This window comes from Ascaphus truei, chromosome 4 (assembly GCF_040206685.1).
Source record: "Ascaphus truei isolate aAscTru1 chromosome 4, aAscTru1.hap1, whole genome shotgun sequence".
Taxonomy (NCBI): Eukaryota; Metazoa; Chordata; class Amphibia; order Anura; family Ascaphidae; genus Ascaphus; species Ascaphus truei.
In genome coordinates this window covers 9,748,026-9,774,155 of record NC_134486.1, presented here as the reverse complement: position 1 = coordinate 9,774,155, position 26,130 = coordinate 9,748,026, and the positions used below count along the sequence as shown (strand labels likewise).

Genomic DNA, 26,130 nt, shown 5'->3' with positions numbered 1-26,130 from the left:
GTGCAGGAGAGAGCAGCGTCGCCGTGTTCCAATGTCAGGGTCAGTGCAGGAGAGAGCAGCGTCGTGTTCCAATGCCAGGGTCAGTGCAGGAGAGAGCAGCGTCGTGTTCCAATGCCAGGGTCAGTGCAGGAGAGAGCAGCGTCGTGTTCCAATGTCAGGGTCAGTGCAGGAGAGAGCAGCGTCGCCGTGTTCCAATGCCAGGGTCAGTGCAGGAGAGAGCAGCATCGCCGTGTTCCAATGCCAGGGTCAGTGCAGGAGGGAGCAGCGTCGTGTTCCAATGCCAGGGTCAGTGCAGGAGAGAGCAGCGTCGTGTTCCAATGCCAGGGTCAGTGCAGGAGAGAGCAGCGTCGCCGTGTTACTATGCCAGGGTCAGTGCAGGAGAGAGCAGCGTCGTCGTGTTCCAATGCCAGGGTCAGTGCAGGAGAGAGCAGCGTCGTCGTGTTCCAATGCCAGGGTCAGTGCAGGAGAGAGCAGCGTCGTGTTCCAATGCCAGGGTCAGTGCAGGAGAGAGCAGCGTCGTGTTCCAATGTCAGGGTCAGTGCAGGAGAGAGCAGCGTCGCCGTGTTCCAATGCCAGGGTCAGCGCAGGAGAGAGCAGCGTCGCAGTGTTCCAATGCCAGGGTCCGTGCAGGAGAGAGCAGCGTCGCCGTGTTCCAATGCCAGGGTCAGTGCAGGAGAGAGCAGCGTCGTGTTCCAATGTCAGGGTCAGTGCAGGAGAGAGCAGCGTCGCCGTGTTCCAATGCCAGGGTCAGCGCAGGAGAGAGCAGCGTCGCCGTGTTCCAATGCCAGGGTCAGTGCAGGAGAGAGCAGCGTTGCCGTGTTCCAATGCCAGGGTCAGTGCAGGAGAGAGCAGCGTCGTATCCAATGCCAGGGTCAGTGCAGGAGAGAGCAGCGTCGTGTTCCAATGCCAGGGTCAGTGCAGGAGAGAGCAGCGTCGTGTTCCAATGTCAGGGTCAGTGCAGGAGAGAGCAGCGTCGCCGTGTTCCAATGCCAGGGTCAGTGCAGGAGAGAGCAGCATCGCCGTGTTCCAATGCCAGGGTCAGTGCAGGAGGGAGCAGCGTCGTGTTCCAATGCCAGGGTCAGTGCAGGAGAGAGCAGCGTCGTGTTCCAATGCCAGGGTCAGTGCAGGAGAGAGCAGCGTCGCCGTGTTACTATGCCAGGGTCAGTGCAGGAGAGAGCAGCGTCGTCGTGTTCCAATGCCAGGGTCAGTGCAGGAGAGAGCAGCGTCGTCGTGTTCCAATGCCAGGGTCAGTGCAGGAGAGAGCAGCGTCGTGTTCCAATGCCAGGGTCAGTGCAGGAGAGAGCAGCGTCGTGTTCCAATGTCAGGGTCAGTGCAGGAGAGAGCAGCGTCGCCGTGTTCCAATGCCAGGGTCAGCGCAGGAGAGAGCAGCGTCGCAGTGTTCCAATGCCAGGGTCAGTGCAGGAGAGAGCAGCGTCGCCGTGTTCCAATGCCAGGGTCAGTGCAGGAGAGAGCAGCGTCGTGTTCCAATGTCAGGGTCAGTGCAGGAGAGAGCAGCGTCGCCGTGTTCCAATGCCAGGGTCAGCGCAGGAGAGAGCAGCGTCGCCGTGTTCCAATGCCAGGGTCAGTGCAGGAGAGAGCAGCGTTGCCGTGTTCCAATGCCAGGGTCAGTGCAGGAGAGAGCAGCGTCGTATCCAATGCCAGGGTCAGTGCAGGAGAGAGCAGCGTCGTGTTCCAATGCCAGGGTCAGTGCAGGAGAGAGCAGCGTCGTCACGTTCCAATGCCAGGGTCAGTGCAGGAGAGAGCAGCGTCGTGTTCCAATGCCAGGGTCAGTGCAGGAGAGAGCAGCGTCGCCGTGTTCCAATGCCAGGGTCAGTGCAGGAGAGAGCAGCGTCGCCGTGTTCCAATGCCAGGGTCAGTGCAGGAGAGAGCAGCGTCGTCGTGTTCAAATGCCAGGGTCAGTGCAGGAGAGAGCAGCGTCGCCGTGTTCCAATGCCAGGGTCAGTGCAGGAGAGAGCAGTGTCGCCGTGTACCAATGCCAGGGTCAGTGCAGGAGAGAGCAGCGTCGTCGTGTTCCAATGCCAGGGTCAGTGCAGGAGAGAGCAGCGTCGCCGTGTTCCAATGCCAGGGTCAGTGCAGGAGAGAGCAGCGTCGCCGTGTTCCAATGCCAGGGTCAGTGCAGGAGAGAGCAGCGTCGCCGTGTACCAATGCCAGGGTCAGTGCAGGAGAGAGCAGCGTCGTCACGTTCCAATGCCAGGGTCAGTGCAGGAGAGAGCAGCGTCGTGTTCCAATGCCAGGGTCAGTGCAGGAGAGAGCAGCGTCGTGTTCCAATGCCAGGGTCAGTGCAGGAAAGAGCAGCGTCGTGTTCCAATGCCAGGGTCAGTGCAGGAGAGAGCAGCGTCGCCGTGTTCCAATGTCAGGGTCAGTGCAGGAGAGAGCAGCGTCGTCGTGTTCAAATGCCAGGGTCAATGCAGGAGAGAGCAGCGTCGTCGTGTTCCAATGCCAGGGTCAGTGCAGGAGAGAGCAGCGTCGTCGTGTTCAAATGCCAGGGTCAATGCAGGAGAGAGCAGCGTCGTCACGTTCCAATGCCAGGGTCAGTGCAGGAGAGAGCAGCATCGTTGTGTTCCAATGCCAGGGTCAGTGCAGGAGAGAGCAGCGTCGCCGTGTTCCAATGCCAGGGTCAGTGCAGGAGAGAGCAGCGTCGCCGTGTTCCAATGCCAGGGTCAGTGCAGGAGAGAGCAGCGTCACCATGTTCCAATGCCAGGGTCAGTGCAGGAGAGAGCAGCGTCGCCGTGTTCCAATGCCAGGGTCAGTGCAGGAGAGAGCAGCGTCGTGTTCCAATGCCAGGGTCAGTGCAGGAGAGAGCAGCGTCGTCATGTTCCAATGCCAGGGTCAGTGCAGGAGAGAGCAGCGTCGTGTTCCAATGCCAGGGTCAGTGCAGGAGAGAGCAGCGTTGTGTTCCAATGCCAGGGTCAGTGCAGGAGAGAGCAGCGTCGTGTTCCAATGCCAGGGTCAGTGCAGGAGAGAGCAGCGTCGTCGTGTTCCAATGCCAGGGTCAGTGCAGGAGAGAGCAGCGTCACCATGTTCCAATGCCAGGGTCAGTGCAGGAGAGAGCAGCGTCGCCGTGTTCCAATGCCAGGGTCAGTGCAGGAGAGAGCAGCATCGCCGTGTTCCAATGCCAGGGTCAGTGCAGGAGGGAGCAGCGTCGTGTTCCAATGCCAGGGTCAGTGCAGGAGAGAGCAGCGTCGTGTTCCAATGCCAGGGTCAGTGCAGGAGAGAGCAGCGTCGTGTTCCAATGTCAGGGTCAGTGCAGGAGAGAGCAGCGTCGTCATGTTCCAATGCCAGGGTCAGTGCAGGAGAGAGCAGCGTCGCCGTGTTCCAATGTCAGGGTCAGTGCAGGAGAGAGCAGCGTCGCCGTGTTCCAATGCCAGGGTCAGTGCAGGAGAGAGCAGCGTCACCATGTTCCAATGCCAGGGTCAGTGCAGGAGAGAGCAGCGTCGCCGTGTTCCAATGCCAGGGTCAGTGCAGGAGAGAGCAGCGTCGTCGTGTTCCAATGCCAGGCTCAGTGCAGGAGAGAGCAGCGTCGTGTTCCAATGCCAGGGTCAGTGCAGGAGAGAGCAGCGTCGTGTTCCAATGTCAGGGTCAGTGCAGGAGAGAGCAGCGTCGTGTTCCAATGTCAGGGTCAGTGCAGGAGAGAGCAGCGTCGTGTTCCAATGTCAGGGTCAGTGCAGGAGAGAGCAGCGTCGCCGTGTTCCAATGTCAGGGTCAGTGCAGGAGAGAGCAGCGTCGTGTTCCAATGCCAGGGTCAGTGCAGGAGAGAGCAGCGTCGTGTTCCAATGCCAGGGTCAGTGCAGGAGAGAGCAGCGTCGTGTTCCAATGTCAGGGTCAGTGCAGGAGAGAGCAGCGTCGCCGTGTTCCAATGCCAGGGTCAGTGCAGGAGAGAGCAGCATCGCCGTGTTCCAATGCCAGGGTCAGTGCAGGAGGGAGCAGCGTCGTGTTCCAATGCCAGGGTCAGTGCAGGAGAGAGCAGCGTCGTGTTCCAATGCCAGGGTCAGTGCAGGAGAGAGCAGCGTCGCCGTGTTACTATGCCAGGGTCAGTGCAGGAGAGAGCAGCGTCGTCGTGTTCCAATGCCAGGGTCAGTGCAGGAGAGAGCAGCGTCGTCGTGTTCCAATGCCAGGGTCAGTGCAGGAGAGAGCAGCGTCGTGTTCCAATGCCAGGGTCAGTGCAGGAGAGAGCAGCGTCGTGTTCCAATGTCAGGGTCAGTGCAGGAGAGAGCAGCGTCGCCGTGTTCCAATGCCAGGGTCAGCGCAGGAGAGAGCAGCGTCGCAGTGTTCCAATGCCAGGGTCAGTGCAGGAGAGAGCAGCGTCGCCGTGTTCCAATGCCAGGGTCAGTGCAGGAGAGAGCAGCGTCGTGTTCCAATGTCAGGGTCAGTGCAGGAGAGAGCAGCGTCGCCGTGTTCCAATGCCAGGGTCAGCGCAGGAGAGAGCAGCGTCGCCGTGTTCCAATGCCAGGGTCAGTGCAGGAGAGAGCAGCGTTGCCGTGTTCCAATGCCAGGGTCAGTGCAGGAGAGAGCAGCGTCGTATCCAATGCCAGGGTCAGTGCAGGAGAGAGCAGCGTCGTGTTCCAATGCCAGGGTCAGTGCAGGAGAGAGCAGCGTCGTCACGTTCCAATGCCAGGGTCAGTGCAGGAGAGAGCAGCGTCGTGTTCCAATGCCAGGGTCAGTGCAGGAGAGAGCAGCGTCGCCGTGTTCCAATGCCAGGGTCAGTGCAGGAGAGAGCAGCGTCGCCGTGTTCCAATGCCAGGGTCAGTGCAGGAGAGAGCAGCGTCGTCGTGTTCAAATGCCAGGGTCAGTGCAGGAGAGAGCAGCGTCGCCGTGTTCCAATGCCAGGGTCAGTGCAGGAGAGAGCAGTGTCGCCGTGTACCAATGCCAGGGTCAGTGCAGGAGAGAGCAGCGTCGTCGTGTTCCAATGCCAGGGTCAGTGCAGGAGAGAGCAGCGTCGCCGTGTTCCAATGCCAGGGTCAGTGCAGGAGAGAGCAGCGTCGCCGTGTTCCAATGCCAGGGTCAGTGCAGGAGAGAGCAGCGTCGCCGTGTACCAATGCCAGGGTCAGTGCAGGAGAGAGCAGCGTCGTCACGTTCCAATGCCAGGGTCAGTGCAGGAGAGAGCAGCGTCGTGTTCCAATGCCAGGGTCAGTGCAGGAGAGAGCAGCGTCGTGTTCCAATGCCAGGGTCAGTGCAGGAAAGAGCAGCGTCGTGTTCCAATGCCAGGGTCAGTGCAGGAGAGAGCAGCGTCGCCGTGTTCCAATGTCAGGGTCAGTGCAGGAGAGAGCAGCGTCGTCGTGTTCAAATGCCAGGGTCAATGCAGGAGAGAGCAGCGTCGTCGTGTTCCAATGCCAGGGTCAGTGCAGGAGAGAGCAGCGTCGTCGTGTTCAAATGCCAGGGTCAATGCAGGAGAGAGCAGCGTCGTCACGTTCCAATGCCAGGGTCAGTGCAGGAGAGAGCAGCATCGTTGTGTTCCAATGCCAGGGTCAGTGCAGGAGAGAGCAGCGTCGCCGTGTTCCAATGCCAGGGTCAGTGCAGGAGAGAGCAGCGTCATATTCCAATGCCAGGGTCAGCGCAGGAGAGAGCAGCGTCGCCGTGTACCAATGCCAGGGTCAGTGCAGGAGAGAGCAGCGTCGCCGTGTTCCAATGCCAGGGTCAGTGCAGGAGAGAGCAGCGTCGTGTTCCAATGCCAGGGTCAGTGCAGGAGAGAGCAGTGTCGCCGTGTACCAATGCCAGGGTCAGTGCAGGAGAGAGCAGCGTCGTCGTGTTCCAATGCCAGGGTCAGTGCAGGAGAGAGCAGCGTCGCCGTGTTCCAATGCCAGGGTCAGTGCAGGAGAGAGCAGCGTCGCCGTGTACCAATGCCAGGGTCAGTGCAGGAGAGAGCAGCGTCGTCACGTTCCAATGCCAGGGTCAGTGCAGGAGAGAGCAGCGTCGTGTTCCAATGCCAGGGTCAGTGCAGGAGAGAGCAGCGTTGTGTTCCAATGCCAGGGTCAGTGCAGGAGAGAGCAGCGTCGTGTTCCAATGCCAGGGTCAGTGCAGGAGAGAGCAGCGTCGCCGTGTTCCAATGCCAGGGTCAGTGCAGGAGAGAGCAGCGTCGCCGTGTTCCAATGCCAGGGTCAGTGCAGGAGAGAGCAGCGTCGCCGTGTTCCAATGCCAGGGTCAATGCAGGAGAGAGCAGCGTCGTCGTGTTCCAATGCCAGGGTCAGTGCAGGAGAGAGCAGCGTCGTCGTGTTCAAATGCCAGGGTCAGTGCAGGAGAGAGCAGCATCGCCGTGTTCCAATGCCAGGGTCAATGCAGGAGAGAGCAGCGTCGTCACGTTCCAATGCCAGGGTCAGTGCAGGAGAGAGCAGCGTCGTGTTCCAATGCCAGGGTCAGTGCAGGAGAGAGCAGCGTCGTGTTCCAATGCCAGGGTCAGTGCAGGAGAGAGCAGCGTCGTGTTCCAATGCCAGGGTCAGTGCAGGAGAGAGCAGCGTCGTCACGTTCCAATGCCAGGGTCAGTGCAGGAGAGAGCAGCGTCGTCACGTTCCAATGCCAGGGTCAGTGCAGGAGAGAGCAGCGTCGTCACGTTCCAATGCCAGGGTCAGTGCAGGAGAGAGCAGCGTTGTCACGTTCCAATGCCAGGGTCAGTGCAGGAGACTAACCCAAGTCCAAGGTTCCATGCAGGGTCAGGCAGGAGGTAACAGGCAGACAGGCATGCGTCGTGCGTAAATGCCAGAGGACCGGGAGCGCACCCTGGGTCCAGGAACAGAGGAGACCGACGGGACCCGCGCTGTGCCCGCGCCGCGGGTATGTTCCACCGTTAGGTTGCCTCTCTTGAGTGCCACAGGAACCAGACGAGCGAGTAAGGGTTAAGGGGACAGAACCGCCAGAATGGCGAATCCTCACAGATTCGTATGTACGAAGACTTCACACACGTCATATGTATGAAGACTTCACACGTGACGCGTCATTTGTTGTTTTAAATAATTGTTGACGCATGCCTCATGTTTAATACCTGATGGATACAATGTAAATGAAAACATCATAGTGTATTTTTTTTAAATGTAGCGCTAGTTTTTGTAAACATCTAATTGTTAGTGTAATATTATTTGTAATAGCCGTACCACGAAAATAACACGCACAGGAATATTCTTTCTTAGGATGTATTATTTACATCTGCGCGCCAAGCTCCCTCCTTCTCTGTGCGCCAAGCTCCCTCCTTCTCTGTGCGCCAAGCTCCCTCCTCTGTGCGCCAAGCTCCCTCCTTCTCTGTGCGCCAAGCTCCCTCCTTCTCTGTGCGCCAAGCTCCCTCCTTCTCTGTGCGCCAAGCTCCCTCCTCTGTGCGCCAAGCTCCCTCCTCTGTGCGCCAAGCTCCCTCCTTCTCTGTGCGCCAAGCTCCCTCCTCTGTGCGCCAAGCTCCCTCCTTCTCTGTGCGCCAAGCTCCCTCCTCTGTGCGCCAAGCTCCCTCCTTCTCTGTGCGCCAAGCTCCCTCCTTCTCTGTGCGCCAAGCTCCCTCCTTCTCTGTGCGCCAAGCTCCCTCCATCTCTGTGGGCCAAGCTCCCTCCATCTCTGTGGGCCAAGCTCTCGCCATCTCTGCGCGCCAAGCTCCCTCCATCTCTGCGCGATGTGCTCCCTCCATCTCTGCGCGCCAAGCTCCCTCCATCTCTGCGCGCCAAGCTCCCTCCATCTCTGCGCGCCAATCTCCCCCCATCTCTGCGCGCCAAGCTCCCTCCTTCTCTGCGTGCCAAGCTCCCTCCATCTCTGTGCTAAGCTCCACCATCTCTGTGCGCCGAGCTCCCTCCTTCTCTGTGCGCCAAGCTCCCCCATCTCTGTGCTAAGCCCCCCATCTTTGTGCTAAGCTCCCCCATCTCTGTGCGCCAAACTCCCTCCATCTCTGTGAGCAAAAACCAATAAAAAAAAAATCTTTGGCGCAGTTGAAATGGAGCTTGACAATCGCCCAAGTCTCTTGTACCCACCCCAAGACACCAGGAGTGGAAGCGTGAGGTCACATCTGTGGCTGAGAGCCACGGATGCAATTTGATGCTCCCACACTACAATCGGTAGTTCCGTTGGGGTTGTGGAACTGCCCTTATGGCGTACCCAGCACCGCACTGTAAGGGTTAAAACCTCCCATCAACCTTAGCTGTATACTGTATGTTGCAATAATGTGAAAGCACTCAGCCACATAGCACCGTTATCATTTTCTAGTTTCCGAATGGGAGGTAGACGGCGGAGATTGATTTCTGAAAGCAGAATGGCAGAGAGGTGACAAACGCACGGCTAGGGGGCAGTCGGCGCCCCGAAGGGGTCCAAGCAAGCCGCAATAGCATGACTTTGCTGCGGGTCGGCTGTACGGGGAGTATCTGTGCCGAGTTACAGCCGTGGCACGCTGAATGCCCACCCGGAGCATGAAGATGCGGATTTAACCTTATCGCTGTCACCGGGGGCCTGTTAGACAAGGTGATGCAAGATCTCTGGCATCCAAGGGGTTAACAATGGATTTTAACTGTCTAAAGCAGGGGTGGCAAATTCCAGTCCTCAACGGCTGCCAACGGGTCAGGTTTTAAGGATATCCCTGCTTCAGCACAGGTGCCTCAAACAGTCCTTGCCTCAGCACAGATGACTCCAGCAGTCCCGGCTTCAGCACAGGTGCCTCATTCTTCGATAGTCGAAGATTGAGCCACTTGTGCTGAAGCAGGGATAGCCGGAATCCCTGACCTGTTGGTGGACCTTGAGGACTGGAGTTGGCCCCCCCTGGTCTAAAGAGATTGTTTAATAGCAGCCCCCCTCTCCGCCCTTCCCCCTCCGCCCTTCCCCCTCCCTTCCTGCCTCTGTCATCGTTGTGTTCCAATGCCAGGGTCAGTGCAGGAGAGAGCAGCGTCGCCGTGTTCCAATGCCAGGGTCAGTGCAGGAGAGAGCAGCGTCATATTCCAATGCCAGGGTCAGCGCAGGAGAGAGCAGCGTCGCCGTGTACCAATGCCAGGGTCAGTGCAGGAGAGAGCAGCGTCGCCGTGTTCCAATGCCAGGGTCAGTGCAGGAGAGAGCAGCGTCGTGTTCCAATGCCAGGGTCAGTGCAGGAGAGAGCAGTGTCGCCGTGTACCAATGCCAGGGTCAGTGCAGGAGAGAGCAGCGTCGTCGTGTTCCAATGCCAGGGTCAGTGCAGGAGAGAGCAGCGTCGCCGTGTTCCAATGCCAGGGTCAGTGCAGGAGAGAGCAGCGTCGCCGTGTACCAATGCCAGGGTCAGTGCAGGAGAGAGCAGCGTCGTCACGTTCCAATGCCAGGGTCAGTGCAGGAGAGAGCAGCGTCGTGTTCCAATGCCAGGGTCAGTGCAGGAGAGAGCAGCGTTGTGTTCCAATGCCAGGGTCAGTGCAGGAGAGAGCAGCGTCGTGTTCCAATGCCAGGGTCAGTGCAGGAGAGAGCAGCGTCGCCGTGTTCCAATGCCAGGGTCAGTGCAGGAGAGAGCAGCGTCGCCGTGTTCCAATGCCAGGGTCAGTGCAGGAGAGAGCAGCGTCGCCGTGTTCCAATGCCAGGGTCAATGCAGGAGAGAGCAGCGTCGTCGTGTTCCAATGCCAGGGTCAGTGCAGGAGAGAGCAGCGTCGTCGTGTTCAAATGCCAGGGTCAGTGCAGGAGAGAGCAGCATCGCCGTGTTCCAATGCCAGGGTCAATGCAGGAGAGAGCAGCGTCGTCACGTTCCAATGCCAGGGTCAGTGCAGGAGAGAGCAGCGTCGTGTTCCAATGCCAGGGTCAGTGCAGGAGAGAGCAGCGTCGTGTTCCAATGCCAGGGTCAGTGCAGGAGAGAGCAGCATCGTGTTCCAATGCCAGGGTCAGTGCAGGAGAGAGCAGCGTCGTCACGTTCCAATGCCAGGGTCAGTGCAGGAGAGAGCAGCGTCGTGTTCCAATGCCAGGGTCAGTGCAGGAGAGAGCAGCGTCGTGTTCCAATGCCAGGGTCAGTGCAGGAGAGAGCAGCGTCGTGTTCCAATGCCAGGGTCAGTGCAGGAGAGAGCAGCGTCGTCACGTTCCAATGCCAGGGTCAGTGCAGGAGAGAGCAGCGTCGTCACGTTCCAATGCCAGGGTCAGTGCAGGAGAGAGCAGCGTCGTCACGTTCCAATGCCAGGGTCAGTGCAGGAGAGAGCAGCGTTGTCACGTTCCAATGCCAGGGTCAGTGCAGGAGACTAACCCAAGTCCAAGGTTCCATGCAGGGTCAGGCAGGAGGTAACAGGCAGACAGGCATGCGTCGTGCGTAAATGCCAGAGGACCGGGAGCGCACCCTGGGTCCAGGAACAGAGGAGACCGACGGGACCCGCGCTGTGCCCGCGCCGCGCGTAAGTTCCACCGTTAGGTTGCCTCTCTTGAGTGCCACAGGAACCAGACGAGCGAGTAAGGGTTAAGGGGACAGAACCGCCAGAATGGCGAATCCTCACAGATTCGTATGTACGAAGACTTCACACACGTCATATGTATGAAGACTTCACACGTGACGCGTCATTTGTTGTTTTAAATAATTGTTGACGCATGCCTCATGTTTAATACCTGATGGATACAATGTAAATGAAAACATCATAGTGTATTTTTTTTAAATGTAGCGCTAGTTTTTGTAAACATCTAATTGTTAGTGTAATATTATTTGTAATAGCCGTACCACGAAAATAACACGCACAGGAATATTCTTTCTTAGGATGTATTATTTACATCTGCGCGCCAAGCTCCCTCCTTCTCTGTGCGCCAAGCTCCCTCCTTCTCTGTGCGCCAAGCTCCCTCCTCTGTGCGCCAAGCTCCCTCCTTCTCTGTGCGCCAAGCTCCCTCCTTCTCTGTGCGCCAAGCTCCCTCCTTCTCTGTGCGCCAAGCTCCCTCCTCTGTGCGCCAAGCTCCCTCCTCTGTGCGCCAAGCTCCCTCCTTCTCTGTGCGCCAAGCTCCCTCCTCTGTGCGCCAAGCTCCCTCCTTCTCTGTGCGCCAAGCTCCCTCCTCTGTGCGCCAAGCTCCCTCCTTCTCTGTGCGCCAAGCTCCCTCCTTCTCTGTGCGCCAAGCTCCCTCCTTCTCTGTGCGCCAAGCTCCCTCCATCTCTGTGGGCCAAGCTCCCTCCATCTCTGTGGGCCAAGCTCTCGCCATCTCTGCGCGCCAAGCTCCCTCCATCTCTGCGCGATGTGCTCCCTCCATCTCTGCGCGCCAAGCTCCCTCCATCTCTGCGCGCCAAGCTCCCTCCATCTCTGCGCGCCAATCTCCCCCCATCTCTGCGCGCCAAGCTCCCTCCTTCTCTGCGTGCCAAGCTCCCTCCATCTCTGTGCTAAGCTCCACCATCTCTGTGCGCCGAGCTCCCTCCTTCTCTGTGCGCCAAGCTCCCCCATCTCTGTGCTAAGCCCCCCATCTTTGTGCTAAGCTCCCCCATCTCTGTGCGCCAAACTCCCTCCATCTCTGTGAGCAAAAACCAATAAAAAAAAAATCTTTGGCGCAGTTGAAATGGAGCTTGACAATCGCCCAAGTCTCTTGTACCCACCCCAAGACACCAGGAGTGGAAGCGTGAGGTCACATCTGTGGCTGAGAGCCACGGATGCAATTTGATGCTCCCACACTACAATCGGTAGTTCCGTTGGGGTTGTGGAACTGCCCTTATGGCGTACCCAGCACCGCACTGTAAGGGTTAAAACCTCCCATCAACCTTAGCTGTATACTGTATGTTGCAATAATGTGAAAGCACTCAGCCACATAGCACCGTTATCATTTTCTAGTTTCCGAATGGGAGGTAGACGGCGGAGATTGATTTCTGAAAGCAGAATGGCATTGAGGTGACAAACGCACGGCTAGGGGGCAGTCGGCGCCCCGAAGGGGTCCAAGCAAGCCGCAATAGCATGACTTTGCTGCGGGTCGGCTGTACGGGGAGTATCTGTGCCGAGTTACAGCCGTGGCACGCTGAATGCCCACCCGGAGCATGAAGATGCGGATTTAACCTTATCGCTGTCACCGGGGGCCTGTTAGACAAGGTGATGCAAGATCTCTGGCATCCAAGGGGTTAACAATGGATTTTAACTGTCTAAAGCAGGGGTGGCAAATTCCAGTCCTCAACGGCTGCCAACGGGTCAGGTTTTAAGGATATCCCTGCTTCAGCACAGGTGCCTCAAACAGTCCTTGCCTCAGCACAGATGACTCCAGCAGTCCCGGCTTCAGCACAGGTGCCTCATTCTTCGATAGTCGAAGATTGAGCCACTTGTGCTGAAGCAGGGATAGCCGGAATCCCTGACCTGTTGGTGGACCTTGAGGACTGGAGTTGGCCCCCCCTGGTCTAAAGAGATTGTTTAATAGCAGCCCCCCTCTCCGCCCTTCCCCCTCCGCCCTTCCCCCTCCCTTCCTGCCTCTGTCATTTCTCTCTCTGCTTTTTATACCGTCCTGGAAAATCGAGCCCTGCTTTGTGTAATATTGTTGGAAACCTGCCCTGTTTCTTTGTCCAGAGAGAGCTGCGTTCCTGGTGAATTCTGCCGCTCGCCCTTACTTCGCTTTCCCGGCTTTCTAGGGCTGCTGTAGAGATGTCAACATCCCTAGGCTGAAGTCACCGAGATTTGGGGGCTCGGACCAATAAAGGGCATTTTATTGGGGAAGGATTGATATTTACCAGTGAGACGGTCATACTTACATAGTGAGTAAGGATGCAAAAAAACACGCGTCCATCGCGTTTAACCTATGTTAATTGTAGTCGACTAAGGTACTTATCCTATATCTATACTTACAGTATATTGATCAGGGGGAAGGCAAACAGAAAACCCCAGTGTTATATCATCCAATGATACCTCATAAGGGAAAAATACATTCCTTCCTGACCCCAAGAATTGGCAATCGGATTAATCCCTGGATCAACATCCTTCCCATGTTTACTTATTTGGTATATCCCTGTATACCTTTCCTTTCTAAAAAGAAGTCCAACCTTTTTTTGAACAGATCTACTGTATCTGCCATCACAGTCTCCATGGGTAATGAATTCCACACTGTAACTGCCCTTACTGTAAAGAACCCTTTCATTTGTTGCTGGTGAAATCTCCTTTCCTCCAACCTAAAGGGGTGGCCCCGAGTCCTTTGTACTGTCCTTGGGATGAATAGTTCTTTTGAAAGCTCCTTGTACTGTCCCCAAATATCTGTAAATCGTTATCATATCCCCTCTTAAACGCCTCTTTTCTAATGTAAAAAATTCTAATATGCATACACTGGCGACACACTTTATTCGAGCTCGGCTAGTCCCACGAATTCAGGTATACCCGGGTGTATTGAGGTTTGTGACTGTTTTCTGCCCGAGTGCATTGAGGTATTTTCAGGCAGGGATTGAAGCATTTTATTCCCGCTGGCTGCAATACTGCACAGTATATATATATATACTGCATTACAATTCATGAATTTATGCCATCTGGTAGACACGCGAAGCATTGCAGCCTATTAAATCCTAATCATTATCATTTAACAGATCAGCCGCCCATCAGCCAGGCATGAACCCAGGCTGGGAAGGCAAACGCAACGGGGCTTGTCAGAGGTGAGGAGCGGCGCATTCCAGGTATCTGCCAGGTACATACTGGGTATTTGCTCGAATAAAGTGTGTCGGTGCAGTAGCTTCAGGAAACGCTGACGCTACAACCAGTGAGACAGAAAATGAGTGTGCGTTCACGTCAGTAACTTATCACACAAGCGGATCGAGAGAGACTTTGTAATGGGGGAATGTAACCCCTTTGTGGCCTCATAGGTCTCCAGGATGAGTTTGCCGTTTGCAGGGCGAGCAGCTCTGTGCTAGCTGGTGAGGTGGAGCGAGTGAAAATAAGCAGCAGCCGTTGCCATGCGAACACTCTACGGCAGGCTTCGGGCCTTGTCAGATAAAACTGAACATGAAAACCTAATAGGGAAAAAAACCCGGTGATCTGCGTTAAATGGCCACAGCGAAGGAATTAGGCGTAATGAGCACTCTAGGGTAACCAGATTTTCCAAAGTGGAAACCGAGGCACCGTAAAAAAGGATTTATTAAACAAATGACATCACTTAAAAAATAAATATCATCATTGGTATTTGTCTGATAGCGTGCCCATGTGTGCTGTATTATTGATTTATCTCACTTTCCTAACATAACACAAACTCAAGTGCCAGAAAATGACATTTTCGGTTTATAGTAATAAATCATTTTATTAGAGTTTACCAATATATTTCAGATGTTTACTCTTTGATGTGATCGATCGTATAAAAACACGCAGTCCCTATTCTTACGCTTTTGAGAGGTTTAAGTGAGTCCAAAACATGACACAGCTACAAACCCGTGGGACATTTTGAACATTTTTGAGAGAATTGTCGGGACACAGGGGGCGTTTTAATGACAATCCCGGACTGTCCCGGCGAATATGATCCCCCCCCCTATCTCTGGTGCCTCCAATTTTAGCATGGTTTGCATATCAGGGAAAGCATGAACTCCTAGCAGTGACCTGTTTAACGGCGAAACCTGGGGACAGATATGAGTAAAACAGTTAGTTTGTGAGCGTGGGGAGCTGAGGCTTGGGAGGGTGTGACTTCCTCTGGCTGCTTCTCTTTGTGCTTGTACAGTCCCAGCGCCCCTGCCCACCCCCCTTATCTTTATTGGCTCTCTGATAAGGACAGGGTGAAATAAGGGCAGAGGAAACACTTGATTAACAAGCTTTCCCACGCCACGGAAGGAGCCGGCGCTTTGTGTTATGCGCTATTCCGTTTGTGTGAGGGAGGCCAGGAGAATTTGACATTCTTTACAAAATGTTGTACCTAGTTTGGATACTAACGACGGCACGCTGTGGGTCTGGCGGTTATAACGACGGCACGCTGTGGGCCTGGTGGTTATAACGACGGCACGCTGTGGGCCTGGTGGTTATAACGACGGCACACTGTGGGCCCGGCGGTTATAACGACGGCACGCTGTGGGCCTGGCGGTTATAACGACGGCACGCTGTGGGCCTGGCGGTTATAACGATGGCACGTTGTGGGCCTGGTGGTTATAACGACGGCACACTGTGGGCCCGGCGGTTATAACGACGGCACGCTGTGGGCCTGGCGGTTATAATGACGGCACGCTGTGGGCCTGTCGGTTATAACGACGGCACGCTGTGGGCCTGGCGGTTATAACGACGGCACGCTGTGGGCCTGGCGGTTATAACGATGGCACGCTGTGGGCCTGGCGGTTATAACGACGGCACGCTGTGGGCCTGGCGGTTATAACGACGGCACGCTGTGGTCCTGGCGGTTATAACGACGGCACGTTGTGGGCCTGGCGGTTATAACGACGTCACGCTCTGGGCCTGGCGGTTATAACGACGGCACGCTGTGGGCCTGGCGGTTATAACGACGGCACGTTGTGGGCCTGGCGGTTATAACGACGGCACGCTGTGGGCCTGGCGGTTATAATGACGGCACGCTGTGGGTCTGGCGGTTATAACGACGGCACGCTGTGGGTCTGGCGGTTATAACGACGACACGTTGTGGGCTTGGCGGTTATAATGACGGCACGCTGTGGGCCTGGCGGTTATAAAGACGGCACGCTGTGGGCCTGGCGGTTATAACGACGGCACGCTGTGGGCCTGGCGGTTATAACGACGGCACGCTGTGGGCCTGGCGGTTATAACGACGGCACGCTGTGGGTCTGGCGGTTATAACGACAGCACGCTGTGGGCCTGGCGGTTATAACGACGGCACGCTGTGGGCCCGGCGGTTATAACGACAGCACGCTGTGGGCCTGGCGGTTATAATGACGGCACACTGTGGGCCTGGCGGTTATAACGACGGCACGCTGTGGACCTGGCGGTTATAACGACGGCACGCTGTGGGCCTGGCGGTTATACTGACAGCATGCGGTGGGCCTGGCGGTTATAACGACGGCACGCTGTGGGCCTGGCGGTTATAACGACGGCACGCTGTGGGCCTGGCGGTTATAATGACAGCACGCTGTGGGCCTGGCGGTTATAACGACGGCACGCTGTGGGCCTGGCGGTTATAACGACGGCACGCTGTGGGCCTGGCGGTTATAACGACGGCACGCTGTGGGCCTGGCGGTTATAACGACGGCACGCTGTGGGCCTGGCGGTTATAACGACGGCACGCTGTAGGCCTGGCGGTTATAATGACGGCACGCTGTGGGCCTGGCGGTTATAACGACGGCACGCTGTGGGCTTGGCGGTTATAACGACGGCACGCTGTGGGCCTGGCGGTTATAATGATGGCACGCTGTGGGCCTGGCGGTTATAACGACAGCACGCTCTGGGCCTGGCGGTTATAACGACAGCACGCTGTGGGCCTGGCGGTTATAAAGACGGCACGCTGTGGGCCTGGCGGTTATAACGACGGCACGCTGTGGGCCTGGCGGTTATAATGACAGCACGCTGTGGGCCTGGCGGTTATAACGACGGCACGCTGTGGGCCTGGCGGTTATAACGACGGCACGCTGTGGGCCTGGCGGTTATAACGACGGCACGCTGTGGGCCTGGCGGTTATAACGACGGCACGCTGTGGGCCTGGCGGTTATAACGACGGCACGCTGTAGGCCTGGCGGTTATAATGACGGCACGCTGTGGGCCTGGCGGTTATAACGACGGCACGCTGTGGGCTTGGCGGTTATAACGACGGCACGCTGTGGGCCTGGCGGTTATAATGATGGCACGCTGTGGGCCTGGCGGTTATACTGACGGCACGCTGTAGGCCTGGCGGTTATAATGACGGCACGTTGTGGGCCTGGTGGTTATAACGACGGCACGCTGTGGGCCTGGCGGTTATAACGACGGCACGCTGTGGGCCTGGCGGTTATAATGACAGCATGCTGTGGACCTGGCGGTTATAACGACGGCACGCTGTGGGCCTGGCGGTTATACTGACAGCATGCTGTGGGCCTGGCGCTTATAACGACGGCATGCTGTGGGCCTGCCGGTTATAACGACGGCACGCTGTGGGCCTGGCGGTTATAACGACGGCACGCTGTGGGCCTGGCGGTTATAATGACGGCACATTGTGGGCCTGGCGGTTATAACGACGGCACGCTGTGGGCCTGGCGGTTATAATGACGGCACGTTGTGGGCCTGGTGGTTATAACGACGGCACGCTGTGGGCCTGGCGGTTATAACGACGGCACGCTGTGGGCCTGGCGGTTATAATGACAGCATGCATGGCAATCCTCTTGTAGCTTGTACCTGGGGTTGGTTGGCGACCCTCTCCAGCAATGGTGGCAAATAAACGGTCACGCACCGGGTTTAAACCAAAGACCTTTGACCTCAGAGAGCAGCCCTGTAACAGCAGCTCAGCCGGGGCTGGTGGGTTTGCCCTGTTTGCTGCACGGCTCACCTCCCGTGCTAAATGTGCTCACAATTGAAGTGGGAGATTCCTGTGTTTGAGCCTGTGTGGCCGTAGAAAGTTGCATTATTTCCTGCTCCCTCTTCGCGGCAGTGAGCACTGTTGGGTATCTTCAGCCCTTCTACCGAGGTAGGACAGGAAATTCTTCTGCAGGTTGTCCATAAACGTGGGACCTCCCATTCCCCGCGGACAGTCCCCCTTGCCCTACAGCTGTTGAGTGTTTAGGGGTGGTTGCTGTTTGATTAAATGAGACTCATCTGGGACTGCAGGATGTGCAGATGGGTCCTGCGAAGATTTAGCCACGACCAGGCACCTGTTCAGTCTGTTTGGTGGGCCCCACCGTGTCCTGGGCACCCCACAAATGCATCCTTAGATGCAGCGGGTACAAGGGTGGCTTAGGAGCGTTGGTACTTCTTGCTGGGTGGAGCATGGTCACCCATGTGGACGAGGCTGGAGTACTGAGAGCACACACACGTGTGCGAGTGTATCCTCCCTCCCCTTTCAGGGCTCCCCGATGAGTTGAGGTCATGGGTCGCACGGCAAAGTGGAGGAAACGGGAGATTTCAATTGCAAGACTGCTGGGGTGTAGGCCAGGCGGTCCCTTTTATGGTGGATTATACTGTGAGAAAGTAAAGGTCCCTTTCCAAGTCTTCTAGGCACGTCCCTAGCTCGGTGTTTTCCAACCTTTTTTGTTAAGGAACCCTAGAATTAGATTGTGAAATTCTGAGGAACCCCAACCCTCTCTTCCCCCTTTCTCTCTGTCCCCCCCTTACACTCCCTCTCCCTTCCGCGCTCTCCCTATCTCTCTCCCCCTTACACTGTCTCCCCGCTCTCTCTTCTCCCCTACACTCCCCGCTCTCTCTTCTCCCCTTACACTCCCCGCTCTCTTTCTCCCCTTACACTCTCCCTGCTCTCTCTTCTCCCTTTACACTGTCTCCCCTCTCTCTATTCTCCCCTTCCTTACACTATCTCCCGGCTCTCTCTTCTCCCCTTACACTCCCCGCGCTCTCTCTTCTCCCCTTACACTCCCCGCTCTCTCTCCTCCCCTTACTCTCCCAGCTCTCTCTACTCCCCTTACACTCTCCCCACTCTCTCTTCTCCCCTTACACGGTCTCCCCGCGCTCTCATCTCCCCTTACACTCTCCCCGCATTAAAGCAATCAAAACAATGCTGGTGGCGAAACTAAAAATCAATGTGTAAGGTTTACTCCGGCATGTGACTGTGCTCCCCGTTTTCTTTGCTCCGGCATGTGACTGTGCTCCCCGTTTTCCTTACTCCTGCATGTGACTGTGCTCCCCGTTTTCCTTACTCCGGCATGTGACTGTGCTCCCCGTTTTCCTTACTCCGGCATGTGACTGTGCTCCCCGTTTTCCTTACTCCTGCATGTGACTGTGCTCCCCGTTTTCCTTACTCCGGCATGTGACTGTGCTCCCCGTTTTCCTTACTCCTGCATGTGACTGTGCTCCCCGTTTTCCTTACTCCTGCATGTGACTGTGCTCCCCGTTTTCCTTACTCCTGCATGTGACTGTGCTCCCCGTTTTCCTTACTCCGGCATGTGACTGTGCTCCCCGTTTTCCTTACTCCTGCATGTGACTGTGCTCCCCGTTTTCCTTACTCCTGCATGTGACTGTGCTCCCCGTTTTCCTTACTCCGGCATGTGACTGTGCTCCCCCCATTGGTGGAACCGATTCAATCAAGAATTTCACAATTCTACCCAATTTATTTGAGCGCAAACTTATCATTAAGTTCATGTAAGCAATCAAGAGATTAAGACCACAAATTAGACTGAAAGTTGGGCCCGAGTTCTGGCTGAGAGCCACGTTCCCGGTTCCCCCAGTACTTTCAGCGCTCCCCCCCCCCCCCCCCTCCCGGTTGGCGGTCCTGTGTTTCCGAGATGCATGTGTCTGCTCTGTTTTGTTTAATCTCTCCCGCCTCCTCATTGCATTCTGGGAGTTGTAGTTTCTGCTCGGCCTCACTCCGCAGTGGTGCGTGGCATGGCTGCTGGATTCCAGCTCTGTAACTATACATGAGTGAAGGAGCAGTAGATGGCAAAAGTATTTCCAGTGGGAAGTGGACTATATTCTGATTCCAGCTCTAGGTCTTTGAGCAGAGTACGGGAGTGTCTGCCGGCTGCCTCTCCTCCTCCTGAGGCTGCGTCCATGGTACCTCAGACCGCGTGGACTGCCTTAAGGCAGTGTTCGCGTACATGCGGCGTGCGGGCGCGTGTGCGCGGAGGCAGGAGGGGGGAGCACGATGCGCGAGGAATCAGCAAAAACTGATTTCTCGCGCGACAGGGCGGTCACGTGAACGGTTCGCCTAATGAGGACGAGCCAGCTCCGTGACGTCACTGGGAACGCCCCCACGGCCCGAGTACTATGGCCAGGCACAGCACCCGCTTTCCCTCAGCGCGTCTCCGCGCGGGCTGCGGCACTATGTCCTAAGCCGGACACCGCTCATCAACCTCCTCTCTCCCGGGGCTTGACTCCCTCCGGGCAGCAGCCCCCTCTCTGTCCCCCTCCAGCGCAGCCCCCTCTCTGTCCCCCTCCAGCGCAGCCCCCTCTCTGTCCCCCTCCAGCGCAGCCCCCTCTCTGTCCCCCTCCAGCGCAGCCCCCTCTCTGTCCCCCTCCAGCGCAGCCCCCTCTCTGTCCCCCTCCGGGCAGCAGCCCCCTCTCTGTCCCCCTCCAGCGCAGCCCCCTCTCTGTCCCCCTCCAGCGCAGTCCGTGGGAGGTGTAGTTCTCCCGGTGAGCGGATCCGAGCATTGCAGAGGAAGTGCAGGGCAGGGAGAGGAGACATTATTCAATTCAATCCAATTTTTTAATTAAAAAAAAAAAAAGCGGAACTGTCATTAAAAAGTGGGGGTACGCTGGGGGTGTACATTTAAAAAACAACGGTTGCAGTGCCCATGGGTTCCATCACTCATCGACCCACCGTGCTCGGCCCCTTCCTCTGCCAGGCCCGAGCTGAACACTTAACCTGCCGCAATCCCTTTCCTCTTCCCAACAACCGGTCTGCAATCCCACCTCCGCTCCCTGCTCAACACTCCCCGCTTCCCCCTCCACACCAGTCCGTCCACACTCACTCCCTCCTTCCGCCTGCTCAACAGTCCGTCCACACTCCTCCTTAACCCCCACTCAGTCAGTCCATATTCCCCCCACACAGTCAGTCCATACGCCTCCCTTCCCCTGCTCAACAGTCTGTCCACGCTCACCCATTCCCCCTGCTCAACAGTCTGACTGCCCCCCACCCCTCTCCCCTGCTGCTCAACAACCCAGGGCCCAGGTGAAGACTTTACTTCTCATGCCTGGGTAAACTGTCGCCAGTCTTGACCACTGGTAATAATCCTGTGTCTCTGTGGGTGATGGAGATGTGAAAAACAAGACTCCTGTTGCCAGGGAGCCATTGTCATTCCTTCCCATAATGCCTTTCATTTTCCTATGGAGTTATGTCTAGAAATTCACCGTCTGCCCTTAACCCCTTGCTATGTAGGCGGCTACATATCCTAAAGAAGCCCGAGTCACAGCCGGGAGTATATATCACTAGGATCAGATGAACTCCTCCTTTGCTGCGAGCCGCCCTAGCACAGAAGGGGTGAGGAGGAAAGGTTTGTCCTGTTCGCTTTAGTGCACTCGGCAGTAATATTAATAACCCCCATTGCTTCTGACACTGCAGCTTCCCGAGGCTGAGCCCGCCTGTCACTGTCCCCTCTGGGTGACGGGATTCCAGCCAGACTGACGGCAGACAGGGCTCGTGGTCACACACTGCATGGCAGCTGACAGCAGATTATGCGGCTCACTGGAGGACTCCCTTGTCATAACTTGTCCAACCTTGTGTATTCAGTGACCGTCTGTGCCGAGCAGCGGGGCACGAGACTGAGATGTGAGCTGTCCTCCCACATCCCCCAGGGGCAGAAGGACCCTGAGAGTCCCAGGCACAACCCAAGCTCCTCACCTGGGACAGGTCACTTTGGGCCACATTGCAGCACCGCGCGCAGCCTGTTAATACTGTACGAATACGCATTAATGACCTTGTCAGTTTGTATACAGAGGTGCCAGTCTGTATACAGATGTGCCAGTCTGTATACAGAGGTGCCAGTCTGTATACAGAGGTGTCAGTCTGTATACAGAGGTGTCAGTCTGTATAGAGAGGTGTCAGTCTGTATACAGAGGTGTCAGTCTGTATACAGAGGTGTCAGTCTGTATACAGAGGTGTCAGTCTGTATACAGAGGTGTCAGTCTGTATACAGAGGTGTCAGTCTGTATACAGAGGTGTCAGTCTGTATACAGAGGTGTCAGTCTGTATACAGAGGTGTCAGTCTGTATAGAGAGGTGTCAGTCTGTACACAGAGGTGTCAGTCTGTACAGAGAGGTGTCAGTCTGTATACAGAGGTGTCAGTCTGTATACAGAGGTGTCAGTCTGTATACAGAGGTGTCAGTCTGTATACAGAGGTGTCAGTCTGTATACAGAGGTGTCAGTTTGTATACAGAGGTGTCAGTTTGTATACAGAGGTGTCAGTTTGTATACAGAGTTGTCAGTCTGTATACAGAGTTGTCAGTTTGTATACAGAGGTGTCAGTCCTATGCTCCCCCCCCCCCCCAATTTCCAGTGTCAAATGATGCGCGGGGTCACGTGACGCCGTCTGATATAGCACACAGAATACCGCATGCACGCCTAGAAAAGCTGGTACCCAAAAGCTAGCGTCTGCACTATAACAGGGGTGCGCAAAGTGAGCGGCGTAAGATTATTTTGGGGGGGCAGGGACTTCAGCTACCTTTCCTCGGTGCCGCGTCGCCATGGCAACGCAATGTCAAATGATGTCGCGTGACCTGGAGCGTCATTTGACACTGGATATAATCCGTTTTGTTAACCTATGTAATGAAATATCCGTGCTGCGGCCAGCACATGTTTGGGGTGTTGCATAGTAACTTCATTCTGCGCTTACACTGTTAGCAGAGGTTTTACGGTTTGCTCCAAGCTGAACGTGGCAGGCGATTTTGATGCATTTCCCCCCCTTTTTGGCACACAGAAACATTATTCTTTAGTCCATACCATTACGATCTGTACGCCCCGTGCAGTCCCGCTCTGTGCGCCAAAATAACGGGGGCTGATTTCAGAAACACACCACTTTAGTTAGCGCACACATACGTGTGCCGGTTACACACATACGTGAGCCGGTTACACACATACGTGAGCCGGTTACACACATACGTGAGCCGGTTACACACATACGTGAGCCGGTTACACACACACGTGAGCCGGTTACACACACACGTGAGCCGGTTACACACACACGTGAGCCGGTTACACACACACGTGTGCCGGTTACACACACACGTGTGCCGGTTACACACACACGTGTGCCGGTTACACACACACGTGTGCCGGTTACACACACACGTGTGCCGGTTACACACACACGTGTGCCGGTTACACACACACGTGAGCCGGTTACACACACACGTGAGCCGGTTACACACACACGTGAGCCGGTTACACACTCGGACTAACTTGACTTCGTAGGACATTTCTTCAGGAAAGAGACACACTTGATACACCGGACCCTGCCCCACTATATACATGTATTCTTGAGAAGAGTTCTAAATGTGAGTATAGGATGATTGTGTGCTCGCTAACAGATTATGTTATATTTGTGTACATGTGTAACATGTGGTGGGATCCAGCTGTGTGGCATCTTTTTCTGGTTAATCATTGTGGTCACTAATGACGTTCCTCTTTTGATCCCAGTCTCAGGACCCCCCCCATAAATCATTCAGCGCACAAATATTGCTGCGAAAGCATTTTTCCCCCTGGAAACCATTAAAAACGGCTTCATATCCCTGCCCTGGTCACTGCAATTTTGGGATTTACACTCCATCCTTTCCACGGCTTAGCCGATGGTTAACGAAAGCAGCGCGTTTTATACGCCGGGATATTCGCCACGGAGATTTTTTTGTACTTGCAAAGCGAATGAACATATCTTACATTACGAAACAGCAATTAAAACCGGTAAATAACTCTTCTTTTCTCTCATGAAAATGAGTCTCTTTAGCTGAAAGGATTTTCTGCGTCTGTTTTCTTAACGCCGTTTGCATTTGAATACTTTTTGCTGATTTTTATCCTATAATTTAGGGGTTTGTCTATATGGTTTTAAATATTCTTGCTAATATGAAATACTTTTTTTATTGTTCCAGTACCATTTATCATTAATACACTTATCGTCGTTATATTATTCCCTGTAACTTTCAAAATATTCAATAGTTTTTAGAGGGAGGTTAGCAAATGAAGGAAAACGTTAATTGAAATGTTTACCGATGGTGCTCTACAGTAGTGCAACGTACGTCAATAAGGCTGGTGCCCTGGGGGAGGGCCTTCTGGCATTCTATGGTTTTGCTCACTTCTCCCGGGCGTTCGTAATCGGTGTTCCACGGGACCCTTCTCGTCCAGGGTGAGGGTGCAGGTCCTCCCCTTCCTGGTCTCGAGAATTTAATATTCTGTGTTTAATAGAGCAAGAAAAAATTAAAATATCAATAAAATAATCGAAATGATCCCAAGTAATGGACGTCATTGGGGCCGCGGGCGGGGGAGCCAGGTAGAGCGGGCGGGGAGCCAGGTAGAGCTGGCGGGGAGCCAGGTAGAGCGGGCGGGGAGCCAGGTAGAGCGGGCGGGGAGCCAGGTAGAGCGGGCGGGGAGCCAGGTAGAGCGGGCGGGGAGTTAGGTAGAGCGGGCGGGGAGCCGGGTAGAGCGGGCGGGGAGTCGGGTAGAGCGGGTGGGGAGTCGGATAGAGCGGGCGGGGAGCCAGGTAGGGCGGGTGGGGTGGGGAGCCAGGTAGAGCGGGCGGGGAGCCAGGTAGAGCGGACGGGGAGTTAGGTAGAGCGGGCGGGGAGCCAGGTAGAGCGGGCGGGGAGCCAGGTAGAGCGGGCGGGGAGCCAGGTAGAGCGGGCGGGGAGCCGGGTAGAGCGGGCGGGGAGCCGGGTAGAGCGGGCGGGGAGCCGGGTAGAGCGGGCGGGGAGCCGGGTAGAGCGGGCGGGGAGCCGGGTAGAGCGGGCGGGGAGTCGGGTAGAGCGGGTGGGGAGTCGGGTAGAGCGGGCGGGGAGCCAGGTAGAGCGGGCGGGGAGCCAGGTAGAGCGGGCGGGGAGCCAGGTAGAGCGGGCGGGGAGCCAGGTAGAGCGTCCCAGGCCCTCCCGGAAGTGCAAGCCCAACTTGTGCGCCCAGCCGCCGGGTCCTCGGGATATTCTGTTACCATACGAGACTGGGTTTCTTTAGCGGTGATGGATCGCCGGTGTAAGAATGATCTGGTAGATAATGTAGTTACGTTGATCTTCTCGGCGGTTATGGAGAGGTGGAAGTGCCATTAGTTGACATTGATATTCGTGATCTGTGGAACTTCCTGGACCATAAATGATATCAGCAAAGTGGCATTATAGCAGTACTGGTTGTATGACTTTCTAGACCTGTCTTGAGTCCCGGTCTACTCTGTCCTTGTCCAGAGTGTGTTTGTATCTGAGCCGTGGGGGTGAGTGACCTGTGCACTACAGACTGCCCGTATTGCGGCCCATCCTCGGGTGAACCCTTATTCCATGATTAACACGTGCTTGTGTCCTGCAGGGAGAGGAGGCCCCCAAAGAACAGAAGACCAAGGAGGAGAAGCAGCTCATGGGGGGGTCCATGAAGAAAGTGGGGCGTCCAGGGAGGAAACGCAAACACACTATGGTGAGTAGATGCTCAGCGAGTGCTTATGTCCATGATATGTTACCCTTATATAATGTGTCATGCGTGATATGTTACCCTTATATAATGTGTCATGCGTGATATGTTACCCTTATATAATGTGTCATGCGTGATATGTTACCCTTATATAACGTGTCATGCGTGATATGTTACCCTTATATACTGTGTTGTGTGACATGTTACCCTTATATAATGAGTCATGCGTGACATGTTACCCTTATATAATGAGGCATGTGTGACATGTTACCCTTCTATAACCCTGTTACCTTCATGCTCTACAGTAACACAGCAACACTGCTCTTATTACCAAGCTACAGATCCACCTTTATTGTTTATTAATGAAAGCCTGGATGTTATAGAGAGATGTATCACATTGCAGGGACTCTGTATTGTAGCATTCCTACCTTTTGTTTTTAACCACTTATCTGCCAGATGAGTCTGTGACTCATGGTAGTAAAAGCGCTAACATGGCTAATACTACAGGTGTATATTCTGGGGGGGGGGAGCTGTCATGGTGCAGATGTTGCCGGCGTCACGGTGGGATTGAGATATTCTGCACCAGTACCGTATGTATCGTTTTATTTTTGTACGCCGCGTTTTACAACATTACAATGCTCGGTAAATATATTACAAACAACGGGGATACGTGCAACAGTAAATGAGAACTGTGCCACAGAGCTGACAATCTGCGTGTTACAGGATGGTGGGAGGCGTACGGACACGAGGCGTCATCTCATTGCATCCTGTGGAAACGCTCTGATCTGCGATATAATGCGATACGTTGTGTTATCTGTGGGACAATGTCACACGGCCACAGCTGTAATCCGAGATGTGCACAATTCGTGACTGTTGCCAATTTCTCACCTGTGGAAAAGTTGCAAAAATAATAGCTACATTGTGTAGCCAGCGCTTCTAAATCCTCCTTAAAGACACCCTCGTACGTAACACAACAGAAATATAATAACAAAGGTGCACAACAATAAAACGGAAATATAAATTGGGGCGAAGCGTTCCCCCTAATCAGAAGCGCGCTCCATTAATGGACACCTCGCTTCTCTTCGTGTTCTTCTTTTTTGATATTTAATAGATTTATTTGTGCGATTTGTTGGG

At 55.4% G+C, this 26,130-nt stretch overlaps 1 protein-coding gene across 6 annotated transcripts in view; it reads left to right on the top strand.

Moving 5' to 3' along the window:
• Nucleotides 1-26,130, top strand: part of LOC142492573 (DNA (cytosine-5)-methyltransferase 3A-like) — a 348,275-nt gene that overhangs the window by 82,185 nt on the left and 239,960 nt on the right. For all 6 annotated transcript variants that reach the window (XM_075595320.1, XM_075595319.1, XM_075595316.1 and 3 more), the window contains exon 3: nucleotides 24,898-25,002. In XM_075595320.1, coding sequence (XP_075451435.1) covers nucleotides 24,898-25,002 — 105 coding nt within the window. The remainder of the gene's footprint in view (nucleotides 1-24,897; nucleotides 25,003-26,130) is intronic.